Source organism: Panthera leo, chromosome B4 (genome assembly GCF_018350215.1).
Source record: "Panthera leo isolate Ple1 chromosome B4, P.leo_Ple1_pat1.1, whole genome shotgun sequence".
NCBI lineage: Eukaryota > Metazoa > Chordata > Mammalia > Carnivora > Felidae > Panthera > Panthera leo.
The window spans coordinates 115912486-115927642 of NC_056685.1; the positions used below are offsets into that span (position 1 = coordinate 115912486).

Consider the following 15157-nt stretch of genomic DNA (forward strand, 5'->3'; position numbering starts at 1 on the left):
TTACGCATATGTCAGTGAGATCCCTAGTAGAATGTGGATACTGCTTTTGGTTACCATACTTCAAGAACTATGGGGAGAAATCAAAAGGGTTTGAACAAGAGAAATAAAACAGATGCAAACAATAGGAAACCGTACTTGTTAGAAAAAGAAGAACTTGCAGCTTATCAAAGATAGTAAAGGTTGATTTAATTATAGTCCTCTGAGAAGAAGACCACTGGAAGGCTCTTCCCCAAACTCCGAAGGATTTGGATCTTACCAGTCATTTATTTCTCAAATATCACTTTCTTAGAGGCTTTTATTCTAAGTAGCCTCCTCAGTTTCTAGCACATTGCTCTGTTTTATTCTTTTCACAGCATGTAATTATCTGAAAATCTCACTGTTTTCATGCATATATGGCCCCTCTTGTCCCGTTAGGATGTAAGCTGTTCAAGAGCAAAAACATTAAGCACTGCTTTATGTCTTGTACATACTTTTTATGTCTGGTATATCTGGGAAGTAGTATTTTATAAATACTTGTAGAATCTATATCTATGAAGCAGCAACAAGGAAAATGAGCTTTCAAATCAGAGATGGTAGCTACCAGTAAAACATAGGAGGAATTCCTTAATAATCAAAGTAAAACCTACACACTGCTGAGGGATGCTGTGGGCCTATAAGAAGTCACCCAATCTGTCTTAGGTATCTTACAAACTCACCTGCCTTAAGGCTAAATAATTTCTAGTGGTTACTCCCAACTCTTATGAGTCAGTACTTTGCAGCATGAAATATTGCAAGAAATAATCATTGAGTTCCTACCATGTACTGAACAGTGTTCTAAGGCTTTACACATATCAGATCATTTAGTCCTGACAATTATCTGAGATAAATTCTGTTCTTTTCTTCATAAAATGGAGGCTCTTTAGCTTAAAGAGATTAAGTAATTTGCCCAAAGTTATCTACCCTGCTCCTAAGTATTGGAGCGGGGATTTAAACCAAGATAATTACATAACTTATGCCATTCATTTAAGGCTGAAATAAATTTAAACAAAGCAAAAATATATTAAACAGGAAACAATGGATTGATAAATTATGGCATAGAAGTTGGATGACAGGGATTTTCTTCTCTATGGTTTGATACGCTTGCTATGCGGATCCTTTCAAATTCTATTTTGCTGTTACATTCCAACACATTTTAGGGTTATTGTTAATATACTATTTTTCCCCTTGTAAGTATGTCTTTATTAAAAAATATATTTAAAATGAAGCACTCATGTCAAACTAGAGAAACAATATAATAAACCTCCATGTATTGACATATCTTAAATAATTAACAACACATGGACAATCTTGTTTCATGTATAGTGTAAATACACAAAAACTGACTCACTTCAAAGGAAATCCCGGTATGTTATTAACAAGTCTTTATTCTGTCTCTGAAAAGACTTCATTAAATCTGAAATGCATCTAATTCCTTTCTTTCAAGTAGACTCACTTGGATTCAAGGAACAATCCTAAGAGGGGATTTTCATTATCAAAAAGAAAACCAATGGACATTGCCAAAAGTAATTTCTCAAAAACTACTAGTCTCTAAGTGATGTGCATTTAGAAATATGATTATCTTAGGCACTATATTATACCAAGAACTAAATTTGAATTAGAAAATGTTTTATAAAGGGGGCGCCTGGGTGGCTCAGTCAGTTAAGCTTCCGACTTCAACTCGGGTCATGATCTCATGCTTTGTGGGTTCCAGCCCCATGTCAGGCTTTGTGCTGACAGCATGGATCCTGCTTCAGATTCTCAGTCTCCCTCTCTCTCTGCCCCACCCCTGCCCCTCCCTCTCTCTCAAAAATAAACATTTAAAAAATTAAAAAAAAAAAAAGAAAATGTTTTAGAAGTTTTAAGAAAAAATTAACTAGGGATTTTGTGCCTATCATGCTGATAAATATTATCTCCAAATTATATGAGAGACCAACAAATACAAAAGTAGAAACAATTAAATACCAATATATACCTGTTTGTCTCCCAGGTCAGGGTCCCCTTTACTAGAATCAGAGCTGACATCGTCTTCGTCAGAACTGTTGAGGTCTTCTTCCTCATCTGAAGGAAGTTCACCAAGACCAAGGTCAAGATCGTTGTGTCCCTCCTGGGATGTTCCAGAACTGTTTCAATAAAAAGTATTGCATTAGTCACCTTTAATAACAAGGAATACTACCAAAAAACAAACATGATCAACCATCTTATTCCAGGTATACCTAAGGGATGTAAACACAGGGATGGAAATAGCCAGACCAACCAAAATTCCCCTCTCTTTCCTATCTCAGCTGTCAAAAACACACTCATCTTGAGATTAAAATAAACATCTTGAAAAACATGTATCTTCATGATAGGAAGGTGGATGAGAAGCAAGTTTTCTAGCTGCCCTAATCCTATGCTTCCATATCTCCTTACTCGAAAAGATCAGGTCTCTCTACCCCTATAAACCAAGAAGCCTCATGGGATATGGACTGTATTACCACAAAAGGGCACTCACTGGCTAAACAGGAACATTAGAAAAGGTGGTGTTTCCCTGGGTCTCAGTTTTTGTTTATTTGTTGTTTGTTTTAAAGCAACTAATAAATCTACCAGAATTGGGAGCTAATGACGGTGAACACAATAAACCATGCATGTGCTATTATGAACATGTGCCCAACTTCCCTGATTATCACCAATTCCTTTTATGTAACCACATCATAAGACATGGGAAGGGACAAGGATGTTAAAAATTCTTGGGCTCTGATCCAGACCTGCTAAATCAGAAACTCTAGGGGTGCAGGGCCCCAAGAGATACATGTTGGAAGTTTGAAAACCACTGTACCAGCTCATTTACCAACTCTGCCTCGCCAGCCTGACGTCATCAACATTTCCCATTTTGTATTGAGACAGATCTCTTGAATCTAAGAGCTATTGTTGCAATCCAGTCTGTAGGGGGGAATTCCACAGCAAAGTTCTCCAGGAAGACAACAGAAATAATTCTTTCTAACTTTGGTTGTAAAGGCTCAGGAAGAAATTATCTGTAGCAACTGCTTTCCTGTCTGCAGTCTATAAGAATATCTGCAGAAGAGTCAGTAAAAGATCACAGAAAATCATCAGGAGAAACACTCACACGGAATAAAGAGAGTTGCATTTCACCCTGGCAGGCCCCTTTACAGATCAAGGTCAGGTCATTCAACTGCCAAGGCTCCTACAAGTTATGAAAATTTCTAACAGGAATCTTAAAAGCTAAAGATGAATTTTCTGCCAGTTCCTGATTACACATTGTAGGATACAGACTAGCCTCAGATGCCATTCCTGGAACTCAAATGTTACACAAACCAGTTGGGTGAAGGCAGAATGCCAAAAGGAACACCTCCCTCTGCCAAAGACAGGGGTTCCTTATTATTCAGTAGCTAGAGGGCCTCAGAGAATCATATTGCAGCCTCAACTAGGTGGGTGCACGCCTTATCATAGCTCCCATGACATGGAGGAGACTCACTCTCTAGGGAGGAGGTGGGGGTAGAGAATGGAAGCTTTCTAGTCAGATCACTGGCAAGATTCACTGTCTCTGGTTGCAGGGACAGGAGCCCAACCCAGCTGGGTAATTAGGTGATTTAAATTAGCTAGCATAAAATAAAGTTAACAGGATGCAGAGACTGCAGGATCCATCCATATAAATAAAAGAAAACGTACCTTCACTTCTTTTTATCTTAATTCTTTATCTTTTGTCCTCTAAAACCCTGTTACTCATAAACACATTCAATCTATGACCAGCTTCAGCATCACCAGGAAGCTTTTCAGAAATATAAAGCCTTAGGCCTCACCCTGCTGCAATGAATCACAGTCTGGTTATAACAAGATCCCAGTAATTTGGTTTTTTGAATCAGTGCACTCTTTTAGACTCAACAGTATAAAAATTTTGAATAATCAGTAACAGAGCTTGTAGCACCTGTGAGGAAATTAGGTTTACTTTGTCTGAAGAGAGAGCTGAGAGGTGTTTCCTGGTCCAACATTTGGAAAGCCATTATTAAGGATACAGTAGGAAGCTAGTAGCCACAACTGTTAGGGATATAAATATTTACAACAGTTAATTTAAGGACAAGAAAAAAAAAAAAGCTTTAAGTATTAAAAGGACATGGATCAAAACGTAACTGCCATAAAATGTTGGGAGTTGTTAGTTCTGAAAGTTGCTTTCCTACAGAAAACCTTCCCTGACCAACCCCTCCCTAACCACATTGGTTTACTTGTCTCTTCTGAATCCTACACCATCTCATTCAACTGCACATGGTGATATATTTGTTTCCCTCCCTAAAATGTAAACTCCTAAGGACAAGAAAATGGTCTTTTTCAGTTGAACCCCCACGATCCTGCTTGACACATAATGGGCCCTCAGTAAAGTTTTAGTGAGTAAACAAAAATTATATTAGAAAGCAAAGAGTGTCAAATTTCAGACGTTCAGATGGTAAGTATTTATGGCAGTGGTGATCATAAAGGTTTGGGGGGGAATACTGGAATAGTGTATGGTTTAAAGGAGAAGGGGCATCCTAAGCATCATACTCAGTGGTGTGGAAGTGGGAATATTTGTTTTCAGAAAACAAAAAGAACATTCAGGCTGCAGCAGGAGTCTCCTACACATAATGGAAAACAAGCTTGGAGAAGATAACAGGTACTAGCCTGTCAAGGGTCATGAACAATAGCAGAGTCCATACTCAGCTTGTAGGCCTTCAACAAGAAGACTCAAATCTTCCAGTAGACCTCAAAGAGTTCCTTAATCCATACTTCCCTCCCATTAATGACAACAGAAAAGAGAACAACATCCCTTCCATCAACCCAGGCCTGTAGGCCCAGCCCATGCCCCAGTCCCCCGACCCAAACAGTGAAAAGGATAGCCCTAATTAGCATCAGTGAGGTCCCCCTGATCTCAAAAGATTAAATTGAAGTAAAAGGAGCTCCCTGTATATCTGGATAGTAAATGGTAGACCATTTACAATTTCTGAAGTTTGCAAGGGAGGAATGTGAGCAAAGCAAAGCAAAGCAAAGCAAGGTTTTAGGAAGACTAATCTTGTAACTCAATGGGGGCTGAATGGGGCGGGCACAGGGACAGAAGTGGATAGGGATCTGAGAGGTAATTTCAACAGTATAGACAGCCTGAATGAGGTTGGCTACATCAGGAATTAAGAGGAAGGGCTAGATATAAGAGTTAAAAACTTCATCAGGGCTATGGTAAAGAGGTAGGGGAAAAACCGGAGTCTTCCTTCAAGTCACCAGCAAAATGAGGGGGACATCAATTGAAACAGAAATTTCTTAACAAGGGACATGATTTTAAAGAACAGATAACAGGTTTGGCAGCAAAATCAGGAAAGATGGCATTTAGCATCCATATTTACACGTTTGTGTCTACATGTTCAAACAGAGAAAAGTTGTTGATTAATCTATTTTCCCACATAATTCTTAGCAGCTTTCAAATCTATATAGATAACTTTAGATCTCAGATAATGAAATATGGACTTCTTACTGATGCCAGTCATTGAGTTGGGGGCTCATCTATTCTTTACATTTCCTTCCCACTGTCAGGAAGATATCGTCCTAACACTGTCAGCCTTGCGGGTTAAAGGAACAGGACATAGTGTTTCCTCCACAATTTCCTGCCTGGTTATTTCACAATTTGATAATCGAAGTAAAAGGAAAGTAAGCTGCAAACACAACCCAAAAAGAGTCAAGACTGGGCTCTACCTCCCCAGGCCATCCTTTCCAAGTCTGGATGAGGTAAGGGCAGAGAAAAGTAAAGCCAGAAGTAAATTCCCACTGATTAGGCAGCTGTCTTCAATTCCACATGTCAAGGATCTACATACACATTTGGATCTGCACATCTGATTACTTAACGCCATCACTTTTTAAAAAATTACGTATTTTGGGGGGCACCTGGGTGGCTCAGTTGGTTGAGCGTTCGACTCTTGGTTTCAGCTCAGGCCATGATCTCATGGTTTGTGGGTTCAAGCCCCACATCAGGCTCTGTGCTTACAGTATGGAGCCTGCTTGGGATTCTCTCTACCCCTACCCCAATCACACTCACTCTCTCAAAAATAAACTGTAAAAGCAATTTTTTAAAATTGTGTATTTTTTATGTTATTTGCTATATAGGCACAGTACACCCTCCCCTGTAAGTACATGAAATTTCTCTTTTAGGTAAGATATCACACGAAAGAGGGTTTCTCTTTTAGAAGGAACTGTCTTTTTAAAAAGACTCATTTAATCTATCTCCCCTAAGAGTTTTTCAGAACATAAAACTGCACAAGGCCGAGCCAGACATCACCACCAAAACATCCTTGTGAACCTCCATTAACCTGAAAAATTCCAGCAAAGGGAGGGGAGAACAAGGAGAACAGAGAAAGGAAAAGGAGAAGCACAGTGAACTGAGGAGCACTTTCAAAGCATTAAATCCTGTCCTCTTTGTTGATGAATCTAGTTATCTTCTTCCTCTCTTATCTGAGCCCCCGAAACATAGAATGTTCCATGTAATTCCTCCTAAACTTGAAGAAAAAAGGTTATTCCAGTGTCCTCACCTTCAAAGTTTCTTTCTAATTTTCAAGTCACAACATGTAAATCTGAACTTCTGAGATCTTTCTCTTCCTCTTTCTACCACTCCTGGACCAAACTGAGCAGAATCTGCTAGTCCTCAGGATGTTGTTATAATTCTCCTACAAATGCTGTCTCATTATGACTTAGTGATTATGTGTTTCCTTTGGCTGCTTTCATATTCATCACAGAATGAACAGAAAAAACTACTGTTAAGCACTTGAAGGATGAACACTACATAGAAAAATAAAAATGTTTTTTAATAAGTTATGTATTATTATATGCTAACTACATAATATTGGTTCACAATTTTCACCAGGAAAGTGTTTACATTTAGTTTTACCAGAAAATGTTCTACTCTGTTATTTCAGCTCCTTTACTGAACTTTTGATTCAGGGGTCGGGTTGAAAACCATAAATCAAATCAATAAAAAACGGTTTAGAAACCACTCTTATTCTTGTTTTCATGTCCTCTTTTCAATTACCCAGTACTTGGAGAATTTTCTCCATTTTCCACTCAGATGATTTTCCTGGGAACTATCTTTAAAATGAGTAAGTTATCTCTCTACTACTCTTAGGGAATATGGCACAACTGTAAATGGGTATATGTGGCCATTTTCATCCTCGAATAACGAAAGATGCATATATTTGTGGCATGTTTTTAGGTTTTCCAACTGTAGACTCTTGCACAATTATTGTTAAGTATGTGCAGAGCCAGGGTGACAGAGCATAAAAGCCAAGAGATAACACTGAGTCTGCAGCAAACTTATCTGACCTCATCAAAAATCAGGTTCTTCAAGTGTGACCTCTACGTGCTAAGAGGCAAACCAGATCATCTGCTAGGTCTTCTCTATTCCTAACTGCTTTAACTAAAAAGAAACGTCAATGTTTCAGTAATATGTAAGCCGTGGATGGCTGATGTTCTAATTATAGTGTAACAGCAGAAATCCTTCCCCTCAAAGAAAGGTATATACATTAGTTTTTAAATATATATTAATCTTTAATCTTCTTTTGAGAGACAGACTAAAGGTTAGAACATACTTTATTTTCATTTTAAACATTAATGGATTTTATTATCTTGATTTCAGTAAAAATAATCTTTAATTTCACACATGTATATAATGCATTTACTTTCTTGAATTAAACACTTTGATTAATAAAACATACAATACAAATAAAATCACTACAATAAGGGATAGCACAGCAGGAGTATGTTACCAAAAAAGGAAAGGAAATGAAATCAAGAAACCTGCAGCATAAAATGCATACGGTTAGTGTTTTACTCTTTGGGTCATGAATTTAGAGGTGTTAACAACTAAGACTTTAAAACTACCAAGCTGGAATTCTATGGCTTCAGAAAAAAGAAACCACAGAGAAATACCCAGCTTCCTTGAAATATAAACTGAAGGTCGGTTTAAAAGCTGATTTGAGGCGACACTGTCAGGAAAGAATACCAGGCTTTAGTGATGCACTTTGAAAAACATGCCCACTTCATTTTCCAGGGGCAACCTTAACCTTTTAAATACCATTTCTATTTCCTTCCCTAGATACGCATTTGTTACTAGGATTCTCTAAACTGCAGACTGACAATTAAAAACAAAATCAGGATCAGTACCCCGAGGCTGCTATTTAAGATACAGTCATTACAGGACTACTCCAAAAATGGTTTAAAAGACAAATGGAAAAGGGGTGCCTGGGTGTTTCAGTCAGTTAAACGTCCGACTCTTGATTTGGGCTCAGGCCATGATCTCATAGTTTCTGAGATCAAGCCCTGATTGGGCTCCGCACTTGACAGCACGAGCCTGCTGGGGTTTCTGTCTCTCCCTCTCTCTGTCCTTCTCCCGCTCGTGCGCACATGCACGCTCTCTCCCTGTCTCTCAAAATAAAATAAACTTAAAAGAGAGAGAAAAAGAAGTTGTAAAGGGATTGTTCTATAGGGGCCACAGAATAACCACACAACTTGTTGACTATGCCACAGCGAACAGCACCATACTATTAGGCATCTCCCACAGCACTCTGGGTTGTGGGAGAACTCCTAGCCTGTAAATAAGGATGATCATGCCCTCCAGGGTTCCTGGTGCAATCCTGATGTCATAAGAGGAGCCTAAGGCTGATCACAGTCCAATAGGCACTCTTGTCACTCTAGCTTAGCTGGGAGAATCTGGTTCAATCATGAGCTGCTCCTAGGTGGAGAGGAATAGATTGTGATAAAAATGTCTCCTGATACAAGCACTAGCTAAAATAAATACCAAACATTTAATTACCAGCAATTTTGCTTTCTTAAAATTTGGTTTGAGAATGATTCCCTAAAATACTTTTCAAGAAATGTGGACCAAAACCTTTTTGTTAATACAAACAGAAAAGGGTTCTATTAAGTTTAGAAATGTCTCCAAATAAAAGAGCCCAAATGTCCATCGATGGATGAATGGATAAAAATGTGGTGTATGTGTATACACACACACACACACACACAAAATGGATTACTGCTCGGAAATCAAAAAGAATGAAATCTTGCCATTTACAACTACGTGGATGGAACTAAAGGGTATTATGCTAAGCGAAATTAGTCAGAGAAAGACAAATATATGACTTTACTCATATGAGGACTTTAAGATACAAAACAGATGAACATAAGGGAAGGGAAGCAAAAATAATATAAAAATAGGGAGGAGGACAAAACATAAGAGACTCTTAAATATGGAGAATATGAGGGTTGCTGGAGGGGTTGTGGTGGGGGGGTGGGCTATTTGGGTAAGGGGCATTAAGGAATCTACTCCTGAAATCACTGTTGCACTATATGCTAATTTGGATGTAAATTTAAATCAATAATTAAATTTGGATGTAAAAATAAATAAATAAAATATATTAGATGGGGGGGGGGTGGGAGAAATGCTTCCAAATAAAATATAGCAGGTTGCCAATCCAGTTTTGTCATTGTAGCAAAGTTTACTGTGTTGAAAAATAAAAGTTTTCAATAAAGTTAGGGTTGACCCAACATCCTTTCTTCCCTTTATGTAACTCATTAGTACCACACAAATAAAGGCCACTAGAAATAAAGGGGTTGGGAGGGCTACATGAGGGTGCTTCATATTTAGACACACATACACACATGGATGCTTCACATTTACACACACACATATTTACACGTTTTTACATATTTTTAAAAAATATAAAACTGCTATGCCATTTATTTCAATAAATATTGAGGACTTATTATGTATCATATTATTTTAGGGGCTGGATGAAGATAATCTAATAGAATTAGTTAATATTCAAACTGTAAATTCTATTGGTTGCTTCTCTTTTTACCTGCTGAGTGAAACTTCTCTATACAGATAAAGGCAGAAGGAATTAATACCACAAGAATTAGGATAAAGGCAGGGACTATTTTCTGAAGAGTACAACTAAAAGTTAGTGCATGCTAAATGTTAAAGTCAGTGCACAGGGGCGCCTGGGTGGCTCAGTCGGTTAAGCGTCCGACTTCAGCTCAGGTCACGATCTCACGGTCCGTGAGTTTGAGCCCCGCGTCGGGCTCTGGGCTGATGATGGCCCAGAGCCTGGAGCCTGCTTCCGATTCTGTGTCTCCCTCTCTCTCTGACCCTCCCCCGTTCATGCTCTGCCTCTCTCTTGTCTCAAAAATAAATAAACGTTAAAAAATATATATTTAAAAAAAAAAAAAGTCAGTGCACAGACATTAAGGGCTACAGAACCAGAGAAATAGATACCTCATGCAGGCTGGGGCAGTCAGAAATTTAAGGCACAAGCACGTGAAAGACTCCAATGAATAAAGAGGAGCAAAGGCATCCTAAGTTGGAGGGAAGAGAAGCAGTATAAGCAAAGGCTTGGAGGTAGGAATTGAAGTGTTGTGGAAGGTGCTGGAGGCAGGCTGGTGGTGGGGATTTCTGTGTGATGAGAGGCTAAGAGTGTCTACCAAATTAGAGACAGATCCCTCTCTTGGAGGGCAGCCATGGCAGAAAAGACAATCATCCATCCATGATAGGAAATGGGGATACCCACTCCTCTCCTTGGCTTTGCCAGGTTCTAACACTAGAGTAGGGAACCTAGTCGGGGAGCTGGGCCAGAGGAGTGGGACTCATTGATGAAGACATAAACACCTCATCTTTTGACTATCTTCTTAATCAGGATGACCATGTGTTTTTCTGTCTATTATACATGCCACACTGCTCCTGCTAATATCTCTTTATCATAATCCTAACAGCCACTGAAAAGGTGGTGGGCCTTTTGGAAAATATGACCATTCCCTCTGCCCATGCTATGCTCTTGATTGTGAGTCAATATGAAACTACTATGGTATAATACCTATTGTATTCTGTCTTGACATCCATGGAAAACGAAGAGGATGCCGAACGGCCTGACTGCAAGTTGCCCTTCCTATTCTGTTCCCACAGATAGGGTGCCCTAGCCAAACAACCTTTTTTATCACAGGGGCAGTTCTGGCTACACCTGAGTAGAGGATTTTAGTTCCTTGCCAACATATGGAATTATTCAAACCAGCCAATCATATCCTCCCATGGGAACCAAAGGGGACCCATTATCTTGATACTGTATAGCCTGCTTTCCACGGCCCCTGGTGACTCATTCTGTTCCCAAGTGCAAGCTCAGTGTGGGCCTATGTGGAGGGCTATGTCCTCCTCCCCTGTATATGTGACCAACCAACTGCTGTCAATCTCATCTGTCGGGTGTCATGCGTTTGACCATCTCCATAATGGAAGGACAGAAATCCCCCCCTTACCAACAGGGTGAATAAAAAATAATTAAAACATCAGTAATTAAGTTATTAATTAGATTATAAATTAAACACTAAGTTTTGTTAGAAATTACATAACATATTATAAATAAATGTTAGATAACAAATTATTAATCAATTATTCATTAAAAATAAACCACCGCAGAGGGTGCCATTTTCTGGGATCCTTAAGTACAAAAAGATCATTTGTACTACCAGTGCAAAGCAGTTGCACTGGTAGTTTTGGATATCATTATCCTAATAAATCCCATTGAAGGGTGTATCAAGTTAGCTTCATGTACACCTAGTTATATTTAGTATATGCATCTGAAGTCTGTCATGATAAACTTCAGCAATTTTCAAATTAAAGGTATTAATGCTATGTGTTACAGAAATGACATATTCCATGTTACAGAATATTAAATGTTACATTAAATACAGACCCCACTATAATAAAGTAGTAGGGAATTACAAGGAAACCAGTAGTTAAACTCAAGAGACATCTGCTTTCAGTCCCAGATCTTATTTTAGCCAAGCCTACTTGAGTGTTTCCATTTTCTAATAGGAACTACAACCTGTAATTGGGATTTCCCACTGCCATGGGGAAAAGGATAGTAAGCTTCTTCGGAACCCATAAGTAGTCAAAGATGAGGAGGTTAAACTGTCACTCATGAACACATCAGTTCACTTCCTTATTTAAAACTAAACATGAACAATTCTACTTATCATTTGTCTTCTTCAGGTACTATCCACAAAAGAACTGTCCTAAAAATCTACTCCAGGCCCCCTATGAATCATCAATAATCCCAAAGACTCATCTGGAACCCATTTCTTTCTCAGAGTGTGCTAAGGACACAGTCCTATTCTTTCAAGACTTGAGAGGCAGTAGAGGGTATCAGGAAAGGACATGGGTTTTCTTCCTCCATTCTTCCTCCCATGCATCACTGTATCTTTCTACTAGTTAAATTATTAACTTGTTCTGTGTTTCTTTCTCTCTTTCTTTCTTTCTTTCTTTCTTTCTTTCTTTCTTTCTTTCTTTCTTTCTTTCTTTCTTTCTTTCTTTCTTTCTTTCCTTTGCTTCCTTGATTGGGAAACCAAGAAACATCTTAACATTTCTATCAAACTTGTATAGATAGCATCTTTGAAAGCTAGAGTCAGGGCAAATGGAAGGGGAGTAAAAATAAGCATGCCATTTTAGAAGTGAGATACACAAATTCCCTTTAGACAGGGTCAAAAGCATTTCATCATAGCTTCATACATTCCCAGGAGCAAAGAGGAAGCAGCAGTGAAGAGAACAAAAAAAACACCTAAACCTAAGACAGACTTGCATTTGAATCTAGGCTCTACTTCTCACCTGGCTGTGTGTAAATGGCTGCCTATTTAGGCTCTTTTATTTTATACTTCTTTTTTTTTTTTTTTTTTAACGTTTATTTATTTTTGAGACAGAGAGAGACAGAGCATGAACGGGGGAGGGTCAGAGAGAGGGAGACACAGAATCTGAAACAGGCTCCAGGCTCCGAGCTGTCAGCACAGAGCCCGACGCGGGGCTTGAACTCACGGACCGTGAGATCATGACCTGAGCCAAAGTCGGCCACTTAATCGACTGAGCCACCCAGGAGCCCCATATACTTCTCTAAACTATAAAACAGATAACACTACTGGCTATGAAGATTAAATCGGATAATATGAACATGTCTGGTACATGCAACGGACAGGAAATAGAGAATTTTTGTTTTTTTAAGAGAGAGGGAGTGGGGAGAGGGGCTGTGGGAGAGAATCTTAAGCAGGGTTCAATCGACAACACAGTGCTCAATCCCACAACCCTGGGATCATGACCTGAGTCGAAACCAAGAGTCAGACACTCAAGTGACTGAGCCACCCAAGAGCCTCAAAGATAAATTCTTAAAAAAGCAGACATGAGAAGAAGTAGAACTTAAGTGGAATGGCAAAAGGAACTGGAAGGTTTTGTTCTTGTTCATCCTTGGTAACCTAGAATTTAGTATGATACCTGATCTCTCTTTCCTGCATGGATGAATAAATTAGTGGACTTTATCCTAATATCTCACACAAAAATAGTACAGTATGAACAGACAAGTCCAGTCTGCTTCTTTTTGTAAGGCCCATGAGCCAAGAATGGTTTTTACATTTTAAATGGTGGAGAAAAAAATCAAGAATAATGTTTTGTGACATGTGGAAATACATAAAACTCAAATTTCAGTGTCTACAAATAAAATTCTATTGGAGCATAGTCAAGCACATTTGTTTTTGGACTGTCTATGGCTGCTTTCATGCTATATCCACAGAGTTGAACAGTTGCAACAGAGATTACATGGTAAAAATATTTACTATCTGACCCTTTATGGAAAAAGTTGGCTGACTCTTGCTTTAGTAGATTACCCAGAAGGAGCAGAATATCTGCTTTGGAGCAAAATGGCCTCTGTTTTTTTGTTTGTTTGTTTTAATGTTTTTATTTATTTTTGAGTGAGAGACAGAGCACGAACAGGGGAGGGGCAGAGAGACAGAGAGACACAGAATCCCAAGCAGGCTCCGGGCTCTGAGCTGTCAGCACAGAACCTGATGTGGGGCCTGAACCCACAAACCATGAGATCATGACCTGAACTGAAGTTGGACACTTAACCAACTGAGGCACCCAGGTGCCCCCAAACTGATTCTGTTTTAATCTTAGCTCTTCCACTTACTATCTAAGTGAAAATGAGTGATAAGCTCTTAACTTCTATTTGCCTCAGCTTCTTCATCCATAAAATGGGGATAATAATAGTGCCTACCTGAAAGGGCTTTATGAGAATCAAACAAATTTATATGAATAATGTACTGACAACAATGCCTGGTATTTGTATGCATGCTCTCTCACTTCGTACATGTTGAGTGTCATCTGTAATATTAAAAAAACAATTACTCCAGATACTTAAAAGTCTAGACTTGGGTAAAAAAATGACTTCAGACAGAAGCTTCTGCATTATCAGTCATGTGAAACAGCTCATCATCAGTGTACATGGCTGAGTAAAGAACTCCTGCAATGAGATCATATGAGCCATGATTTTGTAGCAGGTCACCCCTACTCTTGTTATAAATGTTTTACTTCACTGCTTCTTTTTGGGAGTTTATTACTTGTACAGTAATATCCTGAAGCTTGGAATAATCACACTTTTACCCATATCACAACACTGTTTCCTATTTCTAAAAGAATTTCAGTCACCACCTAATTTAGAGGTGTCCTATTAGATCTCAAGATACTTTTAAAAGCACCTTTCTAAACACTAGCTTTATCCCTCTTTGGTAAATAAAGATCACAATGAGCAACACAGGCTACAAAGACCTCTGAAAGTTATAAAATGCACATGTCACTTATACATTGAAGTTGCTGATTCTTTTAGTTATGTGAACTTTACTTTGTAATGTAAAGCAAGGTACCTGTATTTATTTTCTAATTACAGATGTTCATCCTACAGTAGAAAGTCTAGTAGACAGCACTTCAAAACCTTGATCCCCTGCTCTGAACCACTAGCTAAAGGCACCAAAAAAGGAGAGGAAGGAAGTAAGGACAAATTAAGGTACCAGAAAATAGTAAGAAAAGAAGGAAAGAGGAGAGATATAAGGAGCAAGTAGAAAGACAAAGCGTTATCCAGGAACGTGATCCACTCTTCCATCTGTGATATGTGCCTGTACTACCCTAGCTGTTCACTGAGTTCCTGGTGAGTTAAGCTTTGTGTTAGGCACCGAGGTAACACAAGAAGGAAGACTTCCTGCCTAGGGGAAACAGTTCTGACAGCCTTTGCCTTTCTCAAGTACCTCCAAGATAAGGCCTCCTGGGAACAGAGATTAA

General features: G+C 38.8%; 1 protein-coding gene across 2 annotated transcripts in view; it reads right to left on the reverse strand.

Moving 5' to 3' along the window:
- The window catches only part of FGD6 (FYVE, RhoGEF and PH domain containing 6), a 116385-nt gene that overhangs the window by 77056 nt on the left and 24172 nt on the right, over positions 1 to 15157 (reverse strand). For both annotated transcript variants that reach the window (XM_042947384.1, XM_042947383.1), the window contains exon 3: positions 1991 to 2138. In XM_042947384.1, coding sequence (XP_042803318.1) covers positions 1991 to 2138 — 148 coding nt within the window. The remainder of the gene's footprint in view (positions 1 to 1990; positions 2139 to 15157) is intronic.